Source organism: Labeo rohita, unplaced genomic scaffold (genome assembly GCF_022985175.1).
Source record: "Labeo rohita strain BAU-BD-2019 unplaced genomic scaffold, IGBB_LRoh.1.0 scaffold_266, whole genome shotgun sequence".
In the NCBI taxonomy this organism is placed as follows: Eukaryota; Metazoa; Chordata; class Actinopteri; order Cypriniformes; family Cyprinidae; genus Labeo; species Labeo rohita.
Window position 1 is genome coordinate 66,534 of NW_026128946.1, and position 24,556 is coordinate 91,089.

The following is a 24,556-nucleotide window of genomic DNA, read 5'->3' on the forward strand; positions in this document are numbered from 1 at the left end:
ATCTCCAGCAATGAAGTTCATCTGTGTGACTCTGCTGATTATGAGTGGAATTACAGATTCAAGATCAGGTAATTTTTCACACCCATGTAAAGAGCTGAAGTGTGTGTTCAAATCCATTCGTTGTTCAGGTGAGCTAGCTGTCCACATTATTATTCAATGCAAAAGTAAACCTATGGGCAAGACTTTTGCTATAGAGAACTAACGAGAAGAATAACATTGTGCAGTAAACAGTAAAACTGTTTGCACTATCACTAACACCAGTTTGCAACATCAAGCAGCAAAACAAGCTGTTTTCTACACAGAGCTGGGTAGATTATTTACAAACAGTGCTGGGGAAAGTTACTTTTAAAAGTAATGCATTACAATTGTGTTACTTCCTTAAAAAAAGTAACTAATTATATTACTTGGTTACTATTTAAGGAAAGTCATGCATTAAGTTACAAGCCCCTTAAAAGCCCCTTCTTACTAAAAAGTGAAATGAATAAGCTTTGGGCTGAAGAAAAAGTACATTCATGCAAGAGAAGAAAGTTCAACACTTTTCAGCAATAAAAAAATGAAGTACAATTGTTAGATTATCTAAAGTAATTTTTGCTTATTAATATGGTTGAACTGGATCATCGAAGGTCAGGAGCAAAGACATTGGTTAATAAAATGATATTAAATGCATAAAGGATATTTGTGTTATTTACCGTAGTTAATTACTGCAGGTTTGTGTCATATTTCACTGTTTTAATTCATTTTGATGAATACTGAATCTGTTTTTTTTTTTTTGAGTGAGATGAATTAATGCATGTTCACATTTAGTCTAGAACTACAGTAACATCATGTTTACACAGTGCACACAACGCCTCTGTACTTACTCCTGATTTCACAAACCATGGGGAAAAGAGAGCTGTCAGTCAATAAATGGGAAAACAAAGTAATTGGCGTTACTTATTTGAAAAAGTAACTCATATATTTATTTGTAAATTAAAAAGTGATGTGTTACTTTACTAGCTAATTGAAAAAAGTAATCTGACTACGTAACTCACGTAACTCCCAACACAAACTGTAATCCGTTACTGATTCCAAATTATGTGACAAAAATTGTAGTTATAACATAATCATTACATTACATTCTTTAACATTACTTTTGACCCAACAAAGAGTAAGAAAAGATATTCCATTTGTTGCTATTAACACCATGAAGTGCATTAAACATTACATTATGTCAAGGTTTCTCAAACTGGGGTTTGTGAAGGAACTGCAGGGGGTTTAATGAAAAGCTAACAATTTATTCAATCATAATTATGTTAAATTAAAACAAATAATATTTAAAATCAATCAAAATAAAAAAGTTACTAAAAAAATGAAATATTGTTACATTTGTTTACCTGCATGTCATGTGACCATGTCAGAGAGCCAGTGAACATATGATACTTAATTATTAAAATATTCTAAAATCTCAGGTGTACTTCAAGTAAATATATTAGATAAAAAATGACCAGATTACAAATAAATGTTTGTGAAGACAAAAGCCTTAATAGACATAATACATGGTTAAATAACCTACTGAGTGATAATTCAAATGAAAATTAATGCGTTTATCAGTATTTGATTCAATGTTGAAACACTTCTTAACCCTAAAATGATTTTTGTAAATCAGTGGTCAAATGCTGTGTCGTCACCTGACTAATGACTGATCTGTGTGTGAATGTCCACAAAACTGGACGACTGAGTGTATATAAGCGTTAGACTATTTAAGAAAGAAAATTTCATAAGGTTAAAAAGAGGAAGAAACAAATTATAGATAATTTATTGCTATTGTGTAAATAATATGTAATCATGTAATCAATAAGAAAGTAACTAGTCTGATTAAAAGTATTTTAAAATGTAATATAATTACAAGTACTTAATTTTTGGAATCTGATTACGTAATGAGACCAGAAGTCAGATCCATAAAATTTACAAATGGCAGCATCTGCTCTTACGGCAAAAATAAGGTGGAGAGTTTATTTATAATTATAGTTTATATAGTTTTTGTGATACTAACCAGCTCACTGTAAGTGATCAATACACGGCTACAAAATAAATGGACATGAAATTTTTATCTAAGCTGAAATTATTTTAATAATTTACTTGTAGAAATTGCAGAGACAGAACAGGAGCACAATCATGAAACTGTAGGTTTCCTGGAGAAGTGGTCAGTGTTGCAAATAACAGTTATTATTATTCGGAAATATTGACCAATTAGAATCAGGTTTACAAAGATCCATATAATTGTATTTAATATATTCACACAGGCAGTGCTTTGAAGCAAAGTTGTAAATAAATCAACATAATGTGGTGGATGAAGCCTCTCGAATGATCAGATGTAGAGCTGATGTGTGGAGAAAAACAACTGCTGCTTTACATGAAAACATTGTAGCCCTAAAGTCTCATTCACACTTGTGCACATTTAAATATGATGACAAGATATGGGCTACTTTTATGACTTGATGTTTAAAGGTTGACGGTTCAACTTAAAGGAGGTTCACTTTTAATTAGACCTGCACTCAAAAAAATATTTCAGCCCTTAACTTAATTCAATTACGTACAAAATTTCCATGCATTTAGATTACATAGTTTTAATTTAAACAAATCAATTAAACTTAATGTGATTCAAATGCATCAGTCTTACGTAAATGAAACAGGTAAAGTTGATGTAATATTTCCCAGTGTTAAACAAACCCTGCTCAGTGTTCATGTGTTTCCACACTACAGAGTGTTCAAGTAGCATTGACACAGTGTTGGAGTTAAGGAGATCATTATGTCACGATTGACCAATAATGATGAACACCTGCTGTTTACAAGCAGAATCACCGAAGGAAAGAGAAACACAAGAATCAGACACAGCCAAAGAGAAAATGAACTTAAATAACTGAAGACATTAAATCTCTGATTAAACAACTCCACAAACAACATTACAGATTGACTTGATTTCTGTCATATATCTATAAATATTATTTGAGAACGTCTAAACAGAGGTTTAGATGTTTTATTTTAAAAAATGTTTCATTTGACCTCACCATCATGGCGAACAGGGTTTACTTTAGTTGGGCTCTTGACCCTTGACTTTCTTAGTATAGTTTTTTTTTGTTCTTTGGTTGCTGTAATTGTGTTCATAGAGCACATTTGTATAGCGCAAAAAAAAAGGGGTCCTTATTAAGTGTTCTTGGTTAATTATTATTGATGTTGTAATCGTTCTCAAGTGGTCTGATTTGCTGATATTGTTCAGTGGTTTACCTCTTAGTTTCATTATATTTACAGTAGTTGTATGAACTGTTACTATTACTACTTTAAGATCTCCAGTGTTGCTTAGACACACACAGACATCAAGAATCAGCATATGAATCTCAACAATGGTGACATTCAACAGCTGCATGCTGGGAGTCATGGGTGAGTTTTATAATCTGCTGTTACCCAGCATGCAGCTGTTGAATGTCACCATTGTTGAGATTCAAATGCTGATTCTTGATGTCTGTGTGTGTCAAACTGATGCTGTAGATTTCAAGATTTAGTGTATAAGACAAACATCCATAATCGTTCATACACCTGTCGTAAACATTATGAAAATAATAGACTAACCACTGCATGAGATCAGTGCATCATGCCACTGGATGATAATGATTTAACAAACAATAAAAATTAACCAAAAACAGCTAATCAGACTTCTTTTTGGCTTTTTTATTTTGTTGTAATAAATGTGCTTCATACACATAATTACAACAACCAAAAAAACTAACATTAAAAAAATCAAAAGTCAAGAGCCCAACTAAAGTAAACCCTGTTCGCCATGATGGTGAGGTCAATTGAAACTTAAAAAAAAAATAAAAAAAATAAAACATCTAAACCTCTGTTTAGATGTTCTGAAATAATATTTATAGATATACGACAGAAATCAAGTCAATCTGTAATGTTGTTTGTGGAGTTGTTTAATCAGAGATTTAATGTCCTCATTTATTTAAGTTCATTTTCTCTTTGGCTGTGTCTGATTCTTGTGTTTCTCTTTCCTTCTGTGATTCTGCTTGTAAACAGCAGGTGTTGATCATTATTGGTCAATCATGACATAATGATCTCCTTAACTCCAACACTGTGTCAATGCTACTTGAACACTCTGTAGTGTGGAAACACATGAACACTGAGCAGGGTTTGTTTAATACTGGGAAATGTTACATAAACTTTACCTGTTTCATTTACGTAAGACTGATGCATTTGAATCACATTAAGTTTAATTGATTTGTTTAAATTAAAACTACGTAATCTAAATGCATGGAAATTTTGTACGTAATTGAATTAAGTTAAGGGCTGAAATATTTTTTTGAGTGTGCTCTCTTTCTCTTTTACAGAGCAGTATGAAGTAGTGGGACCTGCAGATCCTGTATTTGTTGTAGCTGGTGATGATGTGATTCTGCCCTGTTCAGTCAAACCCAGCACCAGTGTTGTGGACATGACAGTGGAGTGGTTTAGATCTGATCTGAAAGACTCACAACTAGTGCATCTCTATGAGGATCATGTAGACAAAAACACAAATCAGATTCAGTCCTACAGAGGCAGAACAAAACTGAATCATCAAGAACTACAGAGAGGAAACGCATCACTCAAACTCTCATCAGTCCGAGTCTCTGATGAAGGACTTTATAAGTGTTTTATTCAGTCCAAATCCTGGTCTGATGATGCCACTGTTAATGTCAGTGTTGAAGGTGAGAAAATTACTGAAAACTAAAGGCTGAAATACACTACACCAATTTTAAAATCTGAACAGAATTTAAAACACAAGGCATCAGACACTTACTGACTTTGTAAATAGTCACAAAGGAAAGCTGGTCATCATACACTAAATGAGTATCACAACAAACTCACACAGAAATGTGCTCCTTGTTAGAGATGCATGAAATGCACTCTTAAATCTCCTGAAAAAATCAAACATGTTTAATATCCTCTGACTGGATGGAATCAGATTCTGAAGCTGAAAGAGTCTGTCACAACCATACACTTTGCAATTTTCTATTACATCCATCAGCTCTAATCTGCAGACTGGCTCTGGCTCTGACTGTCAGCAACTAGCATCAGTTTGTTCGGACTGTAAATCGGGGCAAAAGTCGTGTAGTGTATTCCAGCCTTAACATGCTAACATCAACTAACTTCAAAAAAAAAAAAAAAAAACAACAACAACTGCATGTTCTTCTTGTTGATCTGTAGCTGTAGGACGTCCTCCAGTGATCACTGTAGATGGGTTTGATCATTCAGGAGGACTTCATCTACAGTGTGAATCTGAAGGTTGGAACCCTGAACCTGATCTTGAGTGGCTGAACAGTGAAGGAGTCAGTTTGAGTTCAGAAACTACAGAGATGCAAAGAAAGATAGATGGATTCAGTGTGAAACACACCATCACTGTATATGAGAGAGACAGCAAGATTCACTGCAGAGTCAAACTGAAGCATCACATGCTGGAGACACTGATGATCACAACAAGTAAATACTGACACTTTTGTTCTTGTAATTGTTTGTCATCATCTCATGGTATTTTCGCATAGATAAAGATTTAATGATTATCAGCTTAGTCTATTAAGATACGTAAAGCTAAAACATTTTACTGTCTATGTATGTTTTTAATCATCTCATCAAAATAGTTTGATTTACACAATGTGCTGAATTACTGTTCTGTTTTGCAGGTAATATGTTTAATTCTTGGAGGACATCAGTCATCCTGATTTCAGTTTTTGTTGTGCTCAGTGTGATTGCTGGAATACTGATAGCTGTGTTTGCACATAAAAACAAAGGTAAAATCCTTGTTTTTTGTTATTTACTATTTTTTTTTTGTAAATAATGCAGTATGGGGTTAATTTTCAAAGCAAGACAAGTTTATTTATAGCACATTTATACACAATCATAATTCAAAGTGCTTTACATAAAAATGATTAGAATAATCATACAAATAATCACAACAATAAAAGCAAAGACTCAACACTTTAAAATGATTAAAAATGTTTTAAAATGGATGAAAACATCTGAAAACCTAATGGTCTGAGTGGTCGGTTTACATTCAGTGAGCATATCTGCAATGTATTGAGGTCTAAGCCACTGAGTGATTTATAAAAGAGTAATAATACTTTATAATCAATCCTAAATGTAACTGGAAGCCAGTGTAATGATCTGAGGACTGGTGTGATTTGCTCAGATGTTCTGGTTGTAGTCAGAATCAGTGCAGTGTTCTGGATGAGCTGCAGCTGTTTAATGGTCTTCTTGTGAAGGCTGGTCAGGAGTCCATTATAATAGTCCACCCTGCTGATAAAGACACAATAACAAAACATCTAATTCTTGCAGAATTTTTGAAATGATAATATGCTGATTTGATTTCCTATACTACTGAAACTAATGTCTGACTCTAGAATCACACCAAGATTCTTGACTTGATTTTTAGTTGTTTGACCCCTTGAGTCAAGGTTTGCATTCACCTTGAGAAGTTCATCTTTGTTTCCAAATGCAATGACTCCTTGTGATGGTGTCAAATGCAGCACTGAGATCAAGTACCAGCACTGATATTTTGCCTGAATCAGTATTTAATCAAATATCATTTATTATCTTTATGAATGCTGTCTCTGTGCTGTGATGCATTCAGAAACCAGACTTTTGTCCAGGTGTACATTTGAGGTTAAGAAGTTGTTCAGCTGATTGAAAACAACCTTTTCAAGGATCTTGAGTTAGTTGAGTTAGTCTCTCAACAGTAGCAAAAAGAGTATGAGTGTTTATGTTGCTGTTTATAAGGTTTGAGAAGATGATTTGTCTTGCTGTGCCTGTAGTTCCACATTAAAAGCATGAATGCTGTCTTTATAGATGTTATAGTGGATTGCAGTATTAATTTCTGCATTATCTATGTGTATATTAAAATTCCCAGCAATAGCAAAGCAATCAAACTCAGAGGAAATCATTGATAACAGTTCTGTAAAGTCTTCAACAGGTTGGAGAGTATTTTGGAGGCCTGTAAATGATGATAAATAAGATGTGTGGAGTATCTTTTAGCACAAAACACAGATATTCAAAGGACAAGCAATGACCAAATGACACTTTCTTGCATTGATAGACATCTTTAAATAGAGCAGCTACACCTCCACCTCTCCTAACAGCTCTGCAGACACTCATGAAAGTAAAGTTAGGAGGGGCTGTTTCATTGAGGACTGTTGCACTGCAGCTGCTTTCTAGTCATGTTTCATTTAGAAACAAAATCCAGGTTGTTTGTGTATATTAAGTAATTGACCAGAAGTGATTTGTTTTGGGGAGCTTCCAGCAATAGAGTGGGAGAGTTTGGTTCCAGCATACACCAGTTCTTCCACTTTCTTTGAGCAGCTTAGAAGTGGAGATAGACAATGTGTCTGGTGAGAGGGGATGGGGCTCTGGTGTTTCCGGTGGCTGAAATGCCTGTTGAAAAAAACAGCATATGCTGGTTAGGTAGGTTTTAAAGCATGGATGTTGGATTGAGCTGGTTTAAGCTGGTCCTTTGCTAGTTTAAGCTGGTCCTTAGCTTATCGTGTGCTGGACCTAAGCTGCTCCCTGCTAAAAGAAAATGTAAGAACTGGTGTACGCTGGGACCAAACTCTCTCACTCTGGGGATCCCTTATCACCTCAGATATGTCCTCTGTGTATAGAGTCTTTAGCACAGAGTATACGAGGGAATTCTTTAATAAAAGGCCTTAAAATTAAAGATGAGGAACATAAACTTGCACTTTATGTGGATGATGTGATTTTGTTTAACAGATGTACAAACATCATTACCCTCAGTGTTAAAAAAGATCTATGTCAGGATATAAATTAAACTTTAATAAGACAGAAGCTAGAAAAAAATTGGGAGTAAATTACAAAGTTTTCAAGACAAATATGATTTTAAATGGAACCAAACAGAGATAATGAATTTGGGAGTGAAAATTCCAAACAAAGTAGAAAATTTATATAAGTGTAACTATGATATTTTAGAAACTACTATAAGAAATGATTTTATCTTATCATTTAGATAAAAATGATTTAATGTTATCATTATCTTTAATTGAAAAAATAAGTAATGTTAAAATAAGTATACTACTGAGATTTTTTTTTTTTTTTTCTGTTTCAAAATGTTCCTGTTTATATACATCTTAGTAATTTTAAAAAGTGGCATAATATTTTAAGAAGATTCATCTGGGATGAGGGGAAATCAAGAGTAAAACTTAAGGGTTTACAAAATAGTAAAGAAATGGGGGTTTATTGCCAAATTTGGAGTATTACTATTATGCAGACCAGATTAAGCTGATTTTGAGCTGGATGCAAGCAGGAAAATATATCACCGTGGAAAAGTATGGAAACCGGGTCACTTGATGCAATTAGTACATTGATATTTTGTGGGAGAAAGAAAAAAGTAAATACTAGTTATTATTATGTAGGTGAAAAAGGTAGTTTTTAAATGTTGGAGAAGAATTTGCAAAGTGATGTACATTAGTGATCAGGAGATGATTTGTTTAAGGGAAATAGCAAGAGATCCAGATTTTAAACCAAATACTTTTGATGTTGTATTTAAGGTTTGGACTAGCAAAGGATTAAAAGATTTTATAAAAATTACAGAGACAATGAGATGGAGACATTTGAGAACAAAGAGAAAAAATATATATTATCTGGGAAATAATTTTACAAATATCTTCAAATAAGAAGTTATTTAAAGGATGAGATTAAAATAAAAACTTTAGATGATATTCACCCTCTGTTGCGTTTTATGATTAAGGGTAGTAAAATCGATTACCTGCTAGGACGAATAAATAATATATTCAACGAAATTAAGGACTGGGGTTTATATACTATTAAGACAAAATGGGAAATTAAGTCAGGTAATAAAATAACAGAAGAAGATTGGAAATAGATTGGAAAAAGTTTTTCAGGCAATAGAAGAAAAGGTTAAGAAATCAAATATAATAAAAATACAAAATATAGTTTTGGGTATAGGACCTGCTGTTTAGTAAAGATGAGTTTTAGTAAAGATTTTTTGTTAGACTTAGTGTCTAAAGTACACTAAAGTACAGTATGGAGAAGATATGGAAATCAAAAGTAAAAGTATACTTTTTGAAAAGATATGGGCACAACTAAAATCAAAGTATCCACTAAAAAACAAAACATATTATATTAAGTTTTTACATAATCCTCCCTCTCTTTTTTTGTTACACTTTATTTTGATAGTCCACTTTAGGCATTGTACTAACTATAAGTAACTTTGCAACTACATGTCAACTAATTCTCATGAATTTGCAACTACATGTCTACTAACTTTCAGAGCAGACTGTTAGATTAGGTTTAGGGTTAGTAGAATAAGTTGACATATACTTGCAAAGTTTAGAAGCCTGTTTGAAGATATTAAGCAGACAGTCTACTAATACTCTAATGACTAGTTGACATGCAGTTGCAAAGTTACTTACTGTTAGTAGAATGTCTAAAGTGGACTATTAAAATAAAGTGTTACCTTATTATTTTATTTAATTATTAAATATTATTATCAATTGATGTTTGAATAACATTGTTTGAATTACTATGAATTAGGGATAATAAGAGATTTGATATGAATATGTGACTGTGTTCTGTATTTTTATTTTTCCCCCCTATTTTTCATATGTAAAAGTGTTTATATATGTAAATGTTATTATTATTGTTATTTTTTATTATTTATCTATTTATTTTTGTTAATGTGTTGGTGGTGGGTATTACCACAAAAGGAGAAAAAAAGTGAATGGAAGATAAAGTAGAAGGAAAAATGAGGAATAACCATTGGTAAAAAATATTATGTCTTCAAAGAAAAAAATCACTTGTATAATTGTATTAAATGTGTTTTTTAACTGAAAGACATAATAAAGTATAAAAAAAAGAAAATAATATAAAGTGTTATGAAAAAAATTATGTTACAAAGATGTAAAACGAAATTTCGTCTACAGATTTTCCTTTTGATATGTTACTTTATATGTGAAATATTATGTTGAGAATATATATATATATATATATATATATATATATATATATATATTTGACTTTATTAAATATTTTGGTAACATTTAGACTAGAGACCAATTCTCACTATTAACTAGTTACTTATTAGCATGCATATTATAAGCATATTGGCTGTTTATTAGTATTATAAAGCAGATATTAGACTATTAACAACTACCTTACTAACTATTAGTTTAATAAGCAGAAATTCATTTACTGAGGCAAAAAATGTAGGTAATAGTTAGTTAATAGTGAGATAATTGAATTCAGTATTAATGTCAAGTCTGTTTTCATCCACAAAGTGCTTAATTAATTGTGCATTCATATATTTTTGTGAATATGGCCCTGTAATTTATTATTGTTCCTCAATCACAAATTATATTTGTATTTGTTGTCTGAATTCTGTTTTCTCTTGTCTTTATTTTGAATCTTCTTTAGAACGCATTCAACTACAGAATGAACACAGTCGAGTACAGGATGAGAAGAGGAGAATACAACATGGTGAATCTGTCTTTACTACGTTATTAATTCATTATTCATTTAAAGTCTGTTTTCAGCAGAAAAATAATGTTTTAACTGTGTGCATTCATTTATTTTGTGTACATCTTGAGTCTGGTAAATGGTCACCAGTTGTTTATATAATGTATATTTTTTCTGTCATGACTGGTTGTGAAAAAGACAACAGAGAGCTGGATTTAAGCACCATCTGTGTTGTTTAATGAAAAAAGAAAAGAAAAGAGCAATAAACACAGCAAACTGAACAACCAACTTAAAAATTACAAGATAACACCAATAACAAAGCAAAACCAAGGATATAAATACACATAAGCATAACTATTTAAACACAGGACAGGACAACTAAATTGTAAAGACAACAAACACAGTAAATTAACATGCACAAAAACACAAAACAAGACAACAAACACTTGTAAATAACAATATCAGGCAAACTCAGGAAAACTAGAACAATGACAAAATCAAACCAATCAGCTTTGTTGGTATCAAAAACACAAAAATGTGACATTAGTAATGAACAATCAATCACATTACTTAAAACTGTGATTCACAAGACAGTGCGATTTAGTTTAGTTAAAGATTAAAAGACTGAAAATATGAAACATTTAAAACATTTTACACAGCAAGTTAACAAGATCTGGTCATGAAAGAGGACAAGCTAAAGAAAACATATCACTGCTAGTGAAAGTTGTGAAGTGTATAGTGTATATAGTTGATCATATATGTGTATAATACATATATACATATGTAGGTATAGAGAGACTAAAAAAATCTAAGCTCATATGTAGTCATGATTAAAACTATTGTGACAAAGGTTCCGGTTGAGCAGCGCAATGGAGTAGACGCGTTTGTCTCTCTTCCCCGTTCAGTTTAGTTTATTTCTTCAACTACTCCACCGATCGTTTCCCTCAAACTATACAAACTAACCAGACGACTTTTGAACAACAGTGTCTGTCTAACATGGCAAGTAAAACCGCGAAAACATCTAAGAAAGAAGCTACTATGAAAGCCGAGGCGCCCGCGACATCAGGCGAAGTGAGCATGGCGGGGATCCCTTATCACCTCAGATATGTCCTGTATGTATAGAGCAGAGGTCTCAAACTCAATTCCTGGAGGGCCACAGCTCTACAGAGTTTAGCTCCAACCAGCTCCAATTCACACCTGCTTGGAAGTTTCAAGTGATCCTGAAGACCTTGATTAGCTAGATCAGGTGTACTTAATTAGGGTTGGAGCTAAACTGTGCAGAGCTGTGGCCCTCCAGGAATTGAGTTTGAGACCAGTGGTATAGAGTCTTTAGCACAGAGTATACAAGGGAATTCTTTAATAAAAGGCCTTAAAATTAAAGATGAGGAACATAAACTTGCACTTTATGTGGATGATGTGATTTTGTTTAACGGATGTACAAACATCATTACCCTCAGTGTTAAAAAAGATCTATGTCAGGATATAAATTAAACTTTAATAAGACAGAAGCTAGAAAAAAATTGGGAGTAAATTACAAAGTTTTAAAGAGAAATATGATTTTAAATGGAACCAAACAGAGATAATGAATTTGGGAGTGAAAATTCCAAACAAAGTAGAAAATTTATATAAGTGTAACTATGATATTTTAGAAACTACTATAAGAAATGATTTTATCTTATCATTTAGATAAAAATGATTTAATGTTATCATTATCTTTAATTGAAAAAATAAGTAATGTTAAAATAAGTATACTACTGAGATTTTTTTTTTTTTCTGTTTCAAAATGTTCCTGTTTATATACATCTTAGTGATTTTAAAAAGTGGCATAATATTTTTAGAAGATTCATCTGGGATGAGGGGAAATCAAGAGTAAAACCTAAGGGTTTACAAAATAGTAAAGAAATGGGGGGTGTATTGACAAATTTGGAGTATTACTGTTATGCAGACCAGATTAAGCTGATTTTGAGCTGGATGCAAGCAGGAAAATATATCACCGTGGAAAAGTATGGAAACCCGGTCACTTGATGCAATTAGTACATTGATATTTTGTGGGAGAAGTAAAAAGGTAAATACTAGTTATTATTGTGTAGGTGAAAAAGGTAGTTTTTAAATGTTGGAGAAGAATTTGCAAAGTGATGTACATTAGTGATCAGGAGATGATTTGTTTAAGGGAAATAGCAAGAGATCCAGATCTTAAACCAAATACTTTTGATGTTGTATTTAAGGTTTGGACTAGCAAAGGATTAAAAGATTTTATAAAAATTACAGAGACAATGAGATGGAGACATTTGAGAACAAAGAGAAAAAATATGTATTATCTGGGAAATAATTTTACAAATATCTTCAAATAAGAAGTTATTTAAAGGATGAGATTAAAATAAAAACTTTAGATGATATTCACCCTCTGTTGCGTTTTATGATTAAGGGTAGTAAAATCGATTACCTGCTAGGACGAATAAATAATATATTCAACGAAATTAAGGACTGGGGTTTATATACTATTAAGACAAAATGGGAAATTAAGTCAGTTAATAAAATAACAGAAGAAGACTGGAAATAGATTGGAAAAAGTTTTTCAGGCAATAGAAGAAAAGGTTAAGAAATCAAATATAATAAAAATACAAAATATAGTTTTGGGTATAGGACCTGCTGTTTAGTAAAGATGAGTTTTAGTAAAGATAACATTTTTTGTTAGACTTAGTGTCCAAAGTACACTAAAGTACAGTATGGAGAAGATATGGAAATCAAAAGTAAAAGTATACTTTTTGAAAAGATATGGGCACAATCAAAGTATCCACTAAAAAACAAAACATATTATATTAAGTTTTTACATAATCCTCCCTCTATTTTTTTTGGTTACACTTTATTTTGATAGTCCACTTTAGGCATTGTACTAACTATAAGTAACTTTGCAACTACATGTCAACTAATTCTCATGAATTTGCAACTACATGTCTACTAACTTTCAGAGCAGACTGTTAGATTAGGTTTAGGGTTAGTAGAATAAGTTGACATACTTGCAAAGTTTAGAAGCCTGTTTGAAGATATTAAGCAGACAGACTACTAATACTCTAATGACTAGTTGACATGCAGTTGCAAAGTTACTTACTGTTAGTAGAATGTCTAAAGTGGACTATTAAAATAAAGTGTTACCTTATTATTTTATTTAATTATTAAATATTATTATCAATTGATGTTTTTGATAACATTGTTTGAATTACTATGAATTAGGGATAATAAGAGATTTGATATGAATATGTGACTGTGTTCTGTATTTTTATTTTTCCCCCCTATTTTTCATATGTAAAAGTGTTTATATATGTAAATGTTATTATTATTGTTATTTTTTATTATTTATCTATTTATTTTTGTTAATGTGTTGGTGGTGGGTATTACCACAAAAGGAGAAAAAAAGTGAATGGAAGATAAAGTAGAAGGAAAAATGAGGAATAACCATTGGTAAAAAATATTATGTCTTCAAAGAAAAAAATCACTTGTATAATTGTATTAAATGTGTTTTTTAACTGAAAGACATAATAAAGTATAAAAAAAAGAAAATAATATAAAGTGTTATGAAAAAAATTATGTTACAAAGATGTAAAACGAAATTTCGTCTACAGATTTTCCTTTTGATATGTTACTTTATATGTGAAATATTATGTTGAGAATATATATATATATATATATATATATTTAATTTGACTTTATTAAATATTTTGGTAACATTTAGACTAGAGACCAATTCTCACTATTAACTAGTTACTTATTAGCATGCATATTATAAGCATATTGGCTGTTTATTAGTATTATAAAGCAGATATTAGACTATTAACAACTACCTTACTAACTATTAGTTTAATAAGCAGAAATTCATTTACTGAGGCAAAAAATGTAGGTAATAGTTAGTTAATAGTGAGATAATTGAATTCAGTATTAATGTCAAGTCTGTTTTCATCCACAAAGTGCTTAATTAATTGTGCATTCATATATTTTTGTGAATATGGCCCTGTAATTTATTATTGTTCCTCAATCACAAATTATATTTGTATTTGTTGTCTGAATTCTGTTTTCTCTTGTCTTTATTTTGAATCTTCTTTAGAACGCATTCAACTACAGAATGAACACAGTCGACTACAGGATGAGAAGAGGAGAATACAACATGGTGAATCTGTCTTTATTACGTTATTAATTCATTATTCATTTAAAGTCTGTTTTCAGCAGAAAAATAATGTTTTAACTGTGTGCATTCATTTATTTTGTGTACATCTTGAGTCTGGTAAATGGTCACCAGTTGTTTATATAATGTATATTTTTTCTGTCATGACTGGTTGTGAAAAAGACAACAGAGAGCTGGATTTAAGCACCATCTGTGTTGTTTAATGAAAAAAGAAAAGAAAAGAGCAATAAACACAGCAAACTGAACAACCAACTTAAAAATTACAAGATAACACCAATAACAAACCAAAACCAAGGATATAAATACACATAAGCATAACTATTTAAACACAGGACAGTTGTAACTAAATTAGTACCCAAGACAACAAACACAGTAATTAACACAGGCAGGAAAACTAGAACAAAGGAAACATGCACAAAAACACAAAACAGTACCTGATCCTGACATGTATAAGGGACTTGTACTATAATAATGGCTGAATAAACTCAGGGTTACAGGATTAGTTTTGAGTTGACAAAAATCAAACCAATCCAGCTTTGTTGGTATCATGACACTGATCATCAACTGATCAACACTGATCATGTGTTTATCGAGCGTGTGCATGTAGAAATGTGACATCAGTAATGAACAATCAATCACATTACTTAAAACTGTGATTCACAAGACAGTGCGATTTAGTTTAGTTAAAGATTAAAAGACTGAAAATATGAAACATTTAAAACATTTTTACACAGCAAGTTAACAAGATCTGGTCATGAAAGAGGACAAGCTAAAGAAAACATATCACTGCTAGTGAAAGTTGTGAAGTGTATAGTGTATATAGTTGATCATATATGTGTATAATACATATATACATATGTAGGTATAGAGAGACTAAAAAAATCTAAGCTCATATGTAGTCATGATTAAAACTATTGTGACAAAGGTTCCGGTTGAGCAGCGCAATGGAGTAGACGCGTTTGTCTCTCTTCCCCGTTCAGTTTAGTTTATTTCTTCAACTACTCCACCGATCGTTTCCCTCAAACTATACAAACTAACCAGACGACTTTTGAACAACAGTGTCTGTCTAACATGGCAAGTAAAACGGCGAAAACATCTAAGAAAGAAGCTACTATGAAAGCCGAGGCGCCCGCGACATCAGGCGAAGTGAGCATGGCGGCTCTAGCAGACTTGCTGGACGAGCACAGAGCGGCCTTAGCGGCAGAGTTCAAGGCTGCGATCAAGACACTAGAAGTGAAACTTGACTGTGTGCAAGCCACGGTTACTGATCATGGACAGACACTTACCGCACTAGAATCGCACGCGGAGTCGTTGGATGAGCGCGTGGAACGTCTAGAAACTTCGCTCGCATCACTAACGGAGAACAACGCAAGGCTCAAAGCCAAGACCGCTGATCTGAAGCGCGGAGTAGGCGGAACAACATAAGGATCATCGGAGTGCCCGAGTCGATCGAGGGTCCACGGCCAACGACTTTCTTCTCCGAGCTGCTTTTTGACGTTTTCGGCGATCAGATCCTGTCCTCCCCCCCAGAGCTGGACCGGGCGCACAGATCTCTCACCGCTAACCCTAAACCAGGGGAGAGACCAAGAGCAGTTGTGGTCCGCTTTCATCGCTACCAGCTAAAAGATAGAGTCATTCGCGAGGCACGTAAAAAAGGGAGGCGAACTACAGTATCAAGGGAAACCAATCGCCATCTACGAAGATTACAGCCCTGAAGTAATGGAGCAGCGGGCTCAGAATCGTGAAGACATGGCCGAAATGTACAAACAGGGGTTTAAACCGGCGCTTTTGTATCCAGCGAGGCTTCGTATAAGGACCAAAGAAGGAAGCAACAAGTGGTTTATGTCGGCGGAGGAGGGCAAGCGGTATCTGGATTGTCAGTGCGGAGGTTCTCAGTAATCTGATGTGCTTTACATTTGTGCTATTGGAATCGTAAAGCAGGAAGCGGCGCAACTATATGCTGAACTATAAACGCAACTATACCTATTGTAGTGGAACTATGTAAGTTGGGATCTATGTTGATTTAATTCATATTATGGTTGTCTGTTCTACGGTGCCCTTACCTGCTGTCTTTCCGCATCCGTTCGGATTTAACAGTCTCTAATGTTTTTGAGTTGCCTTCGAAACTGTAAAGGCCTAGTCGTTGCATAAGAACACTTGACTTGTGACTGAAGAAAAAGCTTCTTTCGATAAGCTGTTTAAAATACATTTATGTATATTATTTGTGCGTTTGGGGGTTAAAATATGTTATTGGGGAAATGTAAGGTTTGCAGGTTAAATAGGATTGAAAAAGGAAGTAAGGTATCCGTAGAGGTACGCAAGTTATTGTTCAATTGTTTAAGGGGATATTGAGGGTAATAGACTGTTGTATTTTGTTGAATCTTGTTGTTTTTTTTTTTTTTTTTTTTTTTTTTTTCCTTTTTCTTTCCTCTTCTTTTGTCTTTATCTCTGTTCTGCATCACATGGATCAGAGTCTTGCAATAGCTATTCATGATTCAAATGGCTGGTAATACAACAAGATCAAATATAAATATTCGTTTTATTTCTTGGAATGTAAAAGGTTTAAATAATATTGTTAAGACCAAAAAAGTTCTTTCACATTTACAGTCCCTTAAAGGAGATATCATTTTTTTACAAGAAACACATCTTCGCACTTTAGATGTGTCGCGCATTAAGAGTGCATGGATTAGTCATTGTTTTCATTCCAAATTTGGTGTAAAGGCAAGAGGGGCAGCGATTCTGGTACATAAGACGTTGCTTTTGAACCAGAATCAGTGGTCTCGGATTCGAATGGTCGTTATGTGATTGTGTCCGGAATTTTACAAACAATCCCTGTTGTTTTAGCATGTATATATGGACCTAATTGGGACAATGATACATTTTTTGCTCATTTTTTTTCTGTACTCCCTAACCTTGATAGTCACCACATAATTATAGGGGGGGATTTTAATTTGGTTCAAAATACAATATTGGACAGGTCTTCTTGAAAACAGTCCACGTTATTCAACTCTGCCAGACTTTTAGAGTCTTAGGCCTGGAGATAGGCCTGTCAGATCCTTGGAGATCGAAGTTTCCGACTAGCAAAGCCTTTTCTTTTTTTTCACACGTTCACCATTCATATTCACGAATTGATTTTTTTCTTTTAGATAACAGAATGATGCACTCTGTCAATTCTTGTGACTACCATAGTATAGTCATCTCTGATCATGCCCCCACCTCTTTGGATTTAAGGTTTCCACAAGCCAGGTCTTATTTTAAACAATGGAGATTTAGTTCCTATTTGCTGTCTGATAACAATTTCAAAGATTTCCTCACATCGCATATAAATCTATATTTTGAAATAAATGGCAATAATTCTGTTAGCAGTAGCACATTGTGTTTAAGTCTTATATGTGAGGACAGATAATTACATATGTCTGTCATTTGAGGAGATCTGAGAATTCAAGGATGGCAGAAATATCAGACCAGCTTTCTAAATTAGACCTTCAGTATTCTCAGACCCCTTCTCCCGCAGTTTACAAAAAACGGCTTCAACTTCATTCAGAGTATAATTTACTTCTAACTCATAAAGTTGAAAAGCAATTGTTGAGTGCCAAGCAGCATTTTTTTGAATTTGGTGAAAAAGCTGGCAAATTACTTGCATTTCAGTCTCGGACCGTCCGAACATCTAAACTAATCCCCAAAATTAAATCAGCTAAGGGTGACATAGTTTCTGATCCAGAGGAAATTAATTAGATTTTTTTCAAAATATTACATAGATCTTTATTCATCAGAATGTGACTCAAAAATATGGAGTGACCCAAACCCCTTTGATCAACTAATATTCCCTTGCGTAAATGATTTGGGCAGGCCAGTGTCGACCACGGAAGTACAGGAGGCAATTCATTCACTTCAAAATGGTAAATCTCCTGGCCCCGATGGCTTTACTATTGAATTTTTTAAGTCTTTCTCTTCTGTGCTAGCCCCAATTTTACAAAGAGTATATAATGAGGCATTTCTTTCAGGTCGGCTCCCAACAACCATGTCTGAGGCATCCATTTCATTGTTACTAAAGAAAGACAAAGATCCACTACTCTGTAGTAGTTACAGGCCAATTTCTTTATTAAATGTAGATTTTAAAATTCTATCTAAGATCCTTGCCCTTCGCCTTCAGCAAGTGTTGCCTACTATTATTTCCCCTGACCAGACAGGTTTTATGACTGGTAGACATTCTTTTTATAATACCCGAAGACTTTTCAATACCATCCTTTCTCCTAGTTCTGATAATGCTGAGGTTATATTGTCCCTCGATGCCGAGAAGGCATTCGACAGGGTTGAATGGGGGTATTTGTTTTTCATTTTATTTATAACATGGATTCGATTATTATACTCCTCCCCTGTTGTGTCTGTGCACACCAATGCAACACATTCTAAAACCTTTCCCTTGCACCGAGGTACACGCCAAGGTTGCCCCCTTTCGCCTTTATTATTTGCGTTGGCTATAGAACCATTGGCCATTTGGCTGCGGAGTGAGGAAAAGTTTGAAGGCATTACTCGGTTTGGAACCTCTTATAAACTGTCCCTCTATGCAGATGACCTTCTTTTATATATAACTAACCCTGCATCATCATTACCGCCTATCCTCCAAATTTTTGATCTGTTTGGCAAATTTTCTGGTTACAAATTAAATCTTCAAAAGAGCGAACTGTTCCCAATCAATGCAGCAGCTGAAACGCTGTCTAAATATCCTTTTCCCTTTAAGTGGGCTCATGAAGGATTCAGATATTTAGGTGTATTTATCACCAAATCAGTCACAGGTATTTTCAGGAAAAATTTTAATTCTCTGTTAGATGCTTATAAGGAAGATATACAGAGATGGGCCTCTCTTCCAATATCGCTAGTTGGCCGTATTAATTTAGTTAAAATGACAATTTTGCCCAAATTTTTATATTTATTCCAGCATATACCCATTTATATTAACCTGTCTTTTTTGTTACTTTGAATCAGACAACTAACTCTTTTTTGTGGAGTGGCAAATATGCACGAATAAGAAGAAAGGTTCTCGAACTACCAAAGTCGAAAGGGGGCCTTGCCTTACCAAATTTTCAACAGTATTATTGGGCCTGTAATATTAGCAAGCTGTTATATTGGACTAACACTTCAGGAGCTCCTGAATATCCTATCTGGGTCCAAATAGAATTATCATCCTCAAAATTTTCCCTTCATTCAGTGATTTGCTCTCAGCTTCCTATAAAGACTAAAAATGTCTCAGACAGTTTAGTGGTGACCAATACTCTTAAAATATGGGTTAATTTTAGAAAGCATTTTGGGTTAATCAGCCCATCAACTCTTGCACCTACAGTAAACAGTTTATCTTTTCTACCATCATGTTCTGATTCAGTTTTTCACGACTGGTCTTCTAGGGGTCTTAGTACCATCAAAGACTTGTATGATGAAGGTATATTCTAATCATTTTCAGAATTGTCAGAAAAGTTTAATCTTCCTAAAACCCATCTTTTTCGCTTCTTTCAGATTAGACATTTTGTACAAAATCAGTGTCCTCAGTTTCCTAATTTTCCTTCTGATTCAAAAATGGACAAAATTCTTTCTCTCAGCTCAGACAGAAGAGGCTAATCTCTTTAATTTATGAAGCAATAGATTCTCTAAATTCTGACCTCTCTGAACCACTCCAGAAGACCTGGGAACAGGAGCTGGGGATTACTATAAGTGAAATAGAGTGGGACTATATGCTCGATTTAGTACACTCTTCCTCTGTATGTGCCCGACACAGTTTGATGCAATGCAAGATTCTTCACAGAGTACACTACACCAATGCCAGATTAGCCAAAATATACCCCGACAGAAGTAACACTTGCAATAGGTGCCGACAATCTCCAGCAAATCACACTCACATGTTTTGGTCTTGTCCAAGATTGACAGAGTTTTGGTCTAAAATATTTGATACCTTTGAAAAAACCTTTAACATGTCAGCCACTCCGAACCCTTTTACAGCGCTTTTTGGAATTCCTTTTAAGCCAAATTTGCCTTCGGCAACACAAGATGTTGTTGCTTTCACCACGCTATTAGCTATAGGAGGCTTATTCTCCTTAGGTGGAAACATGCAACCCCTCCCTCATATGACAGATGGATAAAATAAATTTTTTTGTCTTTAAAACAGGAAAAAGTTTTTCATTAAAAGGGTCTTTGAAAACTTTTTATAAAACATGGAAACCTTTGCTGAATTATATGGATACTATTGATCTGTCACTTGAAGATGCAGAAGAGGATTAACTTTTTATTTACTTTACTTTTTTTTTTTTTTTTTTTTTGTTCTTTCTTTGTACATTTAATGGATCACTTAATAACCACACGTATAGTATGTTTGTTTGGGTATTCGGGATATTAGAGGGATTGGGGGTGTAATGTAAAGCAGAATGGTGAATTACTATTTTTTGTATATACAAGATGTTGTATCTGCACAAAAAAATCAATAAAAAAAAAAAAAAAAAAAACTATTGTGACAAAATCTTATGTATATTTCAGATGATCTGTATATATTTTTTATTCATTTAAAATAAAATCTTAAAGCTGCATAACTTTTGGTGCTCTAGTGGTTAATAAACAGAACTGAATGTTGTGTAAGAACATTGTAGCCGGATCTACTTCTCTCTGTTTATGACTATGATGCAGGTACTGGTTTACTTCACAGTCTGAAATTGTCCAAATATAAAACCTTATTATAGGTGTACTGTAGTGATTCAGGATAAGAAAAAACATGTTTAGAAAATGGATTCATGATGTATTCACTTATTATATATATTTTATGTATATTTTTATGTACTTTATATACATTTTGAACACATAAAAAAAGTTTCAAACTGTAGCTTTAACTATTAAACTAAAATGGTTGAAATGATAATGGATTATGAGTATAATAATTATGTGAATCATATAAAATAATTACAATAAATACTCTAAATTACTAAAATCCAGATGATTTTATTTTTAAAGTCTTTTACTATGTAGTGTCCTTTAATTTGGACCAAGAGAAACTGAGGGAGTGGCTTTTTTGTGTCACAGATTTGTCCGTTTGTTTGAAGCTGATTGGTCAAATTTCAGTTTGTGATCTCTAAACCAGAACATAATCTGTCCTGGCGCAGGTTACCTGTGGAGCGTAAGTTACTATGGTGATGAGCACTGCTAAAAGCCAAACCACTTTCATGGTCCCTAAAACCCAGAGTTGGAGCACAAACTAAACTGAAACTTACCTGTCTAGTCAGCTAAACCAGCCTCATGGTCGGGTTCACGGCCCCTGATGTACACCTGTGTGACATTAACACAACTGAATGATCATAACTTGTTTGTCAGAGTAATAAAAATGATAGAAGTTTAATGTTCTTTTCTCATATTTTTCTGAATTTTCTGTAGAACGTGATCAACTTCTGAAGACAATTCTGCCTAAAGGTGAATGTTTTATATGATCTTATTAAAATATAAATTCATTATTTTTAAATTATTCAGTAAAACAATGAATGAATACACAGTGTTTGCTATTCATTGTATTTTATTATAAGATATAAACTCTGTAAAATCTTTTATTTTGTTTGTCTTCAAGTGCTGATTGAAATTATTGATCTCACTATTGATCTAAAGATGAATTCTGTTATGAAGCCTTTATAACTTTATACTTTCTGTTTTCAGCTCTCACATATTTAAGATCATACAAGGGTGAGTCAAAAAAGCATAATTATTTATTTGAATTAAAGGCTTGTTTCATGCCATAATTATAAAAATATATATATATATTTATTATAATTATTGATTTTACATACATAACTAAATACAAGCAAGACCAAAAAAAAAAAAAAAAAGATAAAAAGATTTAATTTAACACAAGAGGATCCAAAAATGAACAACAAAATGTAAACATCAAAATTATAATATAATGTGCATTAAATATGACATTTATTTACAATTAATTGTGTATCTTTGTTTTTTGTTTGTGTTGTTGTAAAGTTCTCATGATTCCTATAAAAATAAATAATTGTCAATGTATTTATTATAAACTCATCTGTAAAGCAGAATTTTCAATATTTTTGCAGTGAATGTGATTCTGGATGCTGATACGGCTCATCCACATCTCATCGTGTCTGATGATGGAAAACAAGTGAGATCTGGAAACACACAAACGAAAGGAAAAGGAAAAGACAGATTTGATGAATATCTTGGTGTTGTTGGGAAGGATGGATTCTCCTCAGGGTGTTTCTACTTTGAGGTGCAGGTGAAGGGACAAACTAAGTGGGATTTAGGAGTGATCAGAGAATCTGTTAACAGGAAGGGGTATTTCAGTCTGAGTCCTGATAATGGATACTGGACTGTGGGACTGAGAGATGGGGTGTATCAAGCTCGTGATTCTTCTGTTTACTCTCTTTCTCTGCGTGTGGATCCTCAGAGGGTTGGTGTGTTTGTGGATTATGAGAAGGGTCTCGTCTGCTTTTATGATGTGGAGTCCAAGTCTCATATCTACACTTACACTGATCAGTGTTTTAATGAGAAACTCTATCCATTTGTTAGTTTGGGGTATTGGTGGAATGGAAACTCCACACCACTGATCATCTGTGATGATTACGAATGAGATCAGTGAATTTATGTGATCAACTGAAATAAAAGAAAATGCAATAAAAAGGGAAACAGCAATAATTAGATTGTAAAGTTGGTTTGAGAAAGCCAGACCACAAAGTTTTAAATGTTTTAAAAGTTGTAAAAGTTTGATAGACAGTTTGAAAAAGTTTTAAAAATATAAAGTCTAAAGACAAAACAATTTACATCTAAATACATCGATAGGGTTGCTATGCAGTTGATAGGGTACTTAGGGTTGTTGCTACAGTGTTGCTAATGTACACAGGTATTTTGCTAGGGTACCCAAAGTGATTGCTAAGGTTTTGCTATGTAGTTGCTAGGGTGTTGCTCTGCGGTTTCTAAGGTACCCAGGTGGTTGCTAGGGTGTGGCTATTCAGTTGTTAGGGTACTCAGGGTAGTTGCTAGGCTGTTGCTATGCAGTTGCTAGGTTATCTGGGCAGTTACTGTGGTGTTGTTATGTGGTTGCTAGGGTACACAGGGCGGTTGCTAGGTTGGTTTGGATGATTGCTAAAGTGTTGTTATATAGTTACTGGTAAGTATCAGACACTATACAGACAGACATAGATAAATGAGTCTAAATGGATTAGAAATAGTAAACAGAAGCTTGACTGAGTCTCAAAGGATTCTGGGAGTTTTGACAGTTGGAGTTTGAATTTGTCTCATTTGAACATTGTGTCAATGTAAGTCTGTGGGATTTTTATGATTTTTAATCTTCAGTTTTATGAAAATCATAAATCTGATCATTTATAAAAGATACAGGGCTGAGTTTGGTGGTTGTAGAGTTAAAGCTGTAGATCAGGGTTCCTCAAATCTTGTCCTGGAGTGTCGCTGTCCTGCACAGTTTAGCTCTGACTCTGATCACAGGATCAGATTTGAGGAACCCTGATCCAATTAATCTAAAAATTAAAATATTATTTACACTACCAGTCAAAATTTGGACACATAACTTTTATTTTGAAAAATGACTGAAAATAATTTATAGTTAAAAATAAATAATGCCTATATGACTTTCTTAACAAGACTGATGCTTTGCTTTAACATGAATAATGTTTTGATCTGGAGCAGAAAATGAATGAAAACATCATGAAGATCATACAGTTACTGCTCCTTCTTCAATAGTGTTTGTTGATGAATGTTCTTCATTTTAATTGTTTATTATTAATTTGATTTTCAATTTGAATTTTGTATTTCATTGAATTATTGTGTCTTTTCAACACTGTTTTAATGTTTTAAACTCTCTGTTTGATACAAAATAGATTTTTACTG

General features: G+C 33.3%; 1 protein-coding gene across 2 annotated transcripts; it reads left to right on the top strand.

The window, feature by feature from the left end:
* On the top strand, positions 1-24,145 carry LOC127159932 (butyrophilin subfamily 1 member A1). Of its 2 annotated transcripts, none has more exons than XM_051102622.1 (7): positions 1-68; positions 4,368-4,721; positions 5,221-5,493; positions 5,694-5,801; positions 10,453-10,515; positions 22,079-22,114; positions 22,753-24,145. In XM_051102622.1, exons 1-7 carry the CDS (start codon positions 11-13, stop codon positions 23,283-23,285), a joined length of 1,425 nt encoding a protein of 474 aa, XP_050958579.1. In that variant the 5' UTR covers positions 1-10; the 3' UTR covers positions 23,286-24,145. The 2 variants fall into 2 exon arrangements, with proteins under 2 accessions (XP_050958579.1, XP_050958577.1); XM_051102620.1 differs by lacking the exon at positions 10,453-10,515 and adding an exon at positions 14,594-14,656.
* Positions 24,146-24,556: the final 411 nt, after the last annotated feature.

Bases quoted from the DNA above. Each gene is read 5' to 3' on its own strand.
- LOC127159932 (XM_051102622.1), top strand. From the start codon at position 11: ATGAAGTTCATCTGTGTGACTCTGCTGATTATGAGTGGAATTACAGAT. The intron at 4,722-5,220 runs GTGAGAAAATTA...GTTGATCTGTAG, and splicing joins TGTTAATGTCAGTGTTGAAG to CTGTAGGACGTCCTCCAGTG. The intron at 22,115-22,752 runs GTGAATGTTTTA...ATATTTTTGCAG, and splicing joins GAAGACAATTCTGCCTAAAG to TGAATGTGATTCTGGATGCT.